The sequence below is a fragment of the Stegastes partitus genome, unplaced genomic scaffold (genome assembly GCF_000690725.1).
Source record: "Stegastes partitus isolate 25-593 unplaced genomic scaffold, Stegastes_partitus-1.0.2 Scaffold1062, whole genome shotgun sequence".
Classification (NCBI taxonomy): Eukaryota; Metazoa; Chordata; class Actinopteri; family Pomacentridae; genus Stegastes; species Stegastes partitus.
The window spans coordinates 273,197-276,431 of record NW_007578793.1 but is presented as its reverse complement, the minus strand read 5'-3'; the positions used below and the strand labels follow the sequence as shown (position 1 = coordinate 276,431).

Here is a 3,235-nt window from a genome sequence, read left to right as displayed (position 1 = left end):
GCTGCACAGGGCTAACAGGACCAGGACTAGGACAAGGTTCCAGCTGCACAGGGCTAACAGGACCAGGACTAGGACAAGGTTCCGGCTGCACAGGGCTAACAGGACCAGGACTAGGTTCCTGCTGTACAGGGCTAACATGACTAGGACTAGGTTGCTGCTGTACTGGACCAGCAGGACAAAGAGTCAGCTCTGGCTCCAAAGGGCTAGCAGGACCCACAGCTTGATTACAACCTGAATTTACAAGGCCATTAACAGGACTTTTATCAGGGCTTCTGTGTGCAGAGCTAACATGAGTGGAGACTGTTTGAGGGTAACTAACCTGTGAGGGGGCGGAGCATGTGGGCTGAGAAGGGGTTCTACTGGTGTGGCTCGTGCTAGGCATCGCAGTGTTATCCTGAGTGGCACTAGAATGGACTGGGCTAGCATGGCTCGGACTAGCCTGAGTGAATATAGCATCAATTGGAGTATCTGGTCTTCGATACGAAGGGCTTAGCCAGGCATAGCTTTGTTGGCTTTTGACTGGAGACCTGTCTGGGGCAGAGTGAGGATCAGCTGGTGACTGTCTAACCTGAATCAGACAAGCCTGACTGGGGCTTACAGCAGATGATTCATCAGGTAAGCAACTGGCAGATGTTGGGCTTGTCTGTCTAATACAGTTTGTAGTTTTAACAAGACCAGGATCAAGCCAAACCACACTGGATTGAACAGAGTCCTGGAGTGTGGGACTGGCCATCATGTCCACAGCAAGACTCGTCAAAGTGGGGCTGGGTTGTGCCCCAGTAAGGCCAGTACTGGTTCCAGTGTCGGGAGCTGTACAGTGAAGGGGGCTACTTGTAGGGCTACGATATGTTTCACTGGCCTGAGCTGGACTGTGGAAGGGGCTAACACAAGTGACAGTAGCATGTGCAGGGCTGCTGTTTATTGTGCAAGCTAATGAGGGAGTCTGTGTTTGCAATGGGCCTGAGTGGGCAACTACTATGTGAACAGGACTAGCTTGACCAGCAGGACTAGACCTACTTGGACTGTGAATGACACTAACATCAGTTATACTCGCAGAGCGGGGACTTGCCTGGCCTCTAAGGTCTGAGGTAATGGTGCTCAGACTGTGGCTAACAGGGCTACTAGCTGGGCCAGGATCAGTCAGTGTACAGTGTGGAGGACTACAGTTAGTTGGAGTTGTCTGCCCCGGGGCAGTCTGTGAAGGACTCCAGGTAGTTTGGACATGTGAGGGACTTGACTGACCATGATGTGTCAGACTTTGGCTTGTCTGAGTCTGTGCAAGCTCTGCAAAACTACAAACAGAAGTTTTCTCCTGAGCATGCACAGAGCCAGTCAGGACGCAGCCACTGTTGGCTTCCGTGTGAGCTGGGGTCACATGAGTGGGGTTGTCAAGATGATTGGAACTAGTTTCTACCCGATTAATATCACTTTGGTGGCCAACAGCTCCCTCCATCTCCTCATCCTGACATGAAGTGGGGTGAACGGGTCTAGCCAGTACAGCTGAGGAGCTAGCTGGTCCCGTTAAGGATCTAACAGATGATGCCAAAGGGCTGATTGGTTGCGTTAGCGTTACAAGGCTAGCTGATTGTGTTGAGGGGCTCATCTCAGCAGTTAAAGGGCTAACAGGGGCAGGGCTAGTCTCCACTGGCATGGGGCTAGCACAGCCCCGCAGAGAGGTGGTTGGGCTTGTAGGTATTTGACAAGCATGTGTGGTGCTAGCACGACCTGAGCTAGCTGGGATATGTGTGGGGCCAGCTTTATCAATAGCTTCTGTGCAGAGCGACATGGTGTCACTAGGACTCTGGTGGTGAATGTTGCTAGCTGGGGGAGAATTTCCCTCCGTTTCATCAGCATAAGGTGAGCAAGTTAGGCTACTGTGTTTGACTGAAGTACTAATGTGAACAAGGCTTTCTGGTGTCTGGACAGCAGGGACATGAAGGGGGTGAGTGTGTTCAGGAGCAAGCGTGGGACTCTCTGCACCGTAGTTCTCAGGGGGCATTGTGGACGGGTCAGAGATGGGGCTAAGAGGGGCCGGGCTACCTTCCAGTGCTTGGTCAACAATGTTAAAATTACGTTGCATAGGGCTATGCTCCAAGTACTTCAGCTCCTGGGTACTGGTTTGGGTGCATTCTATTGTGACCGCTGGCAGTGCATCAACCTCAACAGGAGGTATGCTAAGCTGCAATGGCCTTTCATCCAGTGTAGAGTGGGCCTGTACTGGGCTAGCAGGCTGTGGCAGACTACACTGTCTGGGTTTGACTGGGAATGGGGATGGGCTACATGGAGCTGAGATGGGCCTCAGTGTGGCATGTCCTGTTGCTATCTTGGCAGACCTACAGTAGACTAGTGAGAGGTCCTGGTCCAGTGTAGAAATGTCCTGTGCAGCCCTGCATTGCATATGAGATGGGCCGCTTGACCCAGGGCTCTCCTGGTCCAGTGTAGGTTCAGCATCCTGTGTGAGACTCTGGGGAGGTGATGTGCCAACATGTACAGGACTATGCGGAGTAAGACTGTGCCGAGGCTGTGAGACGATCGTGTCAGTAGGACTAAATGATCTGTTGAGCTGTGTTGTGTCGTCCTGTGCAGGATTGCATTGTGCAGGGCTGTGCTGAGGCTCTGCCAGCCCTTCTTGAACCCTGGTAGGACTAAGCCCTGTGTTGGTCAGACTATGTGGTAGAGGGCTATGAGGAGGATGTGCAAACATACAAGATATGGGACTACCCAGCGCTGGACTCTGCTGCGACTCTGTGGCCATAGGTTGATCCTCTGTGGAATTCTGGGAAGGGCTCAAACATGGGAAACTAAGCTGATGAGGACTTTGCTGGGCCTGCGTAGGAGTCACATGGGTAGGGCTTTGGTACAGCTCAGCAGGACCAGGAGGGGAGGGCCTTGGACTTGTTTCAAGTTCTGTAGAACCAGAATGAGACTGTGTAGGGCTTGGTTGAAGCTTTCCTGGACTATGGTGAGGTGGGGTGTGGCTTTTCTGGTGTTCCGTAAAATCAGGGTGAGATGGTGAGGAACATCCCAGGAGCTCTGTGGGATCAGCGTGAGATTGGTCAGGTCTTTCTTGGAGCTCCTTTTGACTGGAATGAGTTGCTGTTGAAATCTGTTGTTGAACCTCTGTGACAGATGGTGGAGAATTTTGTTTGAGTTCTGTGTGCAGTGGTACAGGACTTTGTTGGAGTTCTGTGGGAGAGGGTGTAGGACTTTCTTGGAGCTCTGTGGGAGATGGTAC

General features: G+C 52.2%; 1 protein-coding gene across 1 annotated transcript in view; it reads right to left on the bottom strand.

Annotated features, from left to right (window-relative positions):
* Positions 1–2,838: 2,838 nt before the first annotated feature.
* Positions 2,839–3,235, bottom strand: part of LOC103367564 (histone-lysine N-methyltransferase 2C-like) — a 4,711-nt gene continuing 4,314 nt past the window's right edge. Inside the window, exon 4 of the mRNA XM_008295644.1 lies at positions 2,839–3,219. Coding sequence (XP_008293866.1) covers positions 2,839–3,219 — 381 coding nt within the window. The remainder of the gene's footprint in view (positions 3,220–3,235) is intronic.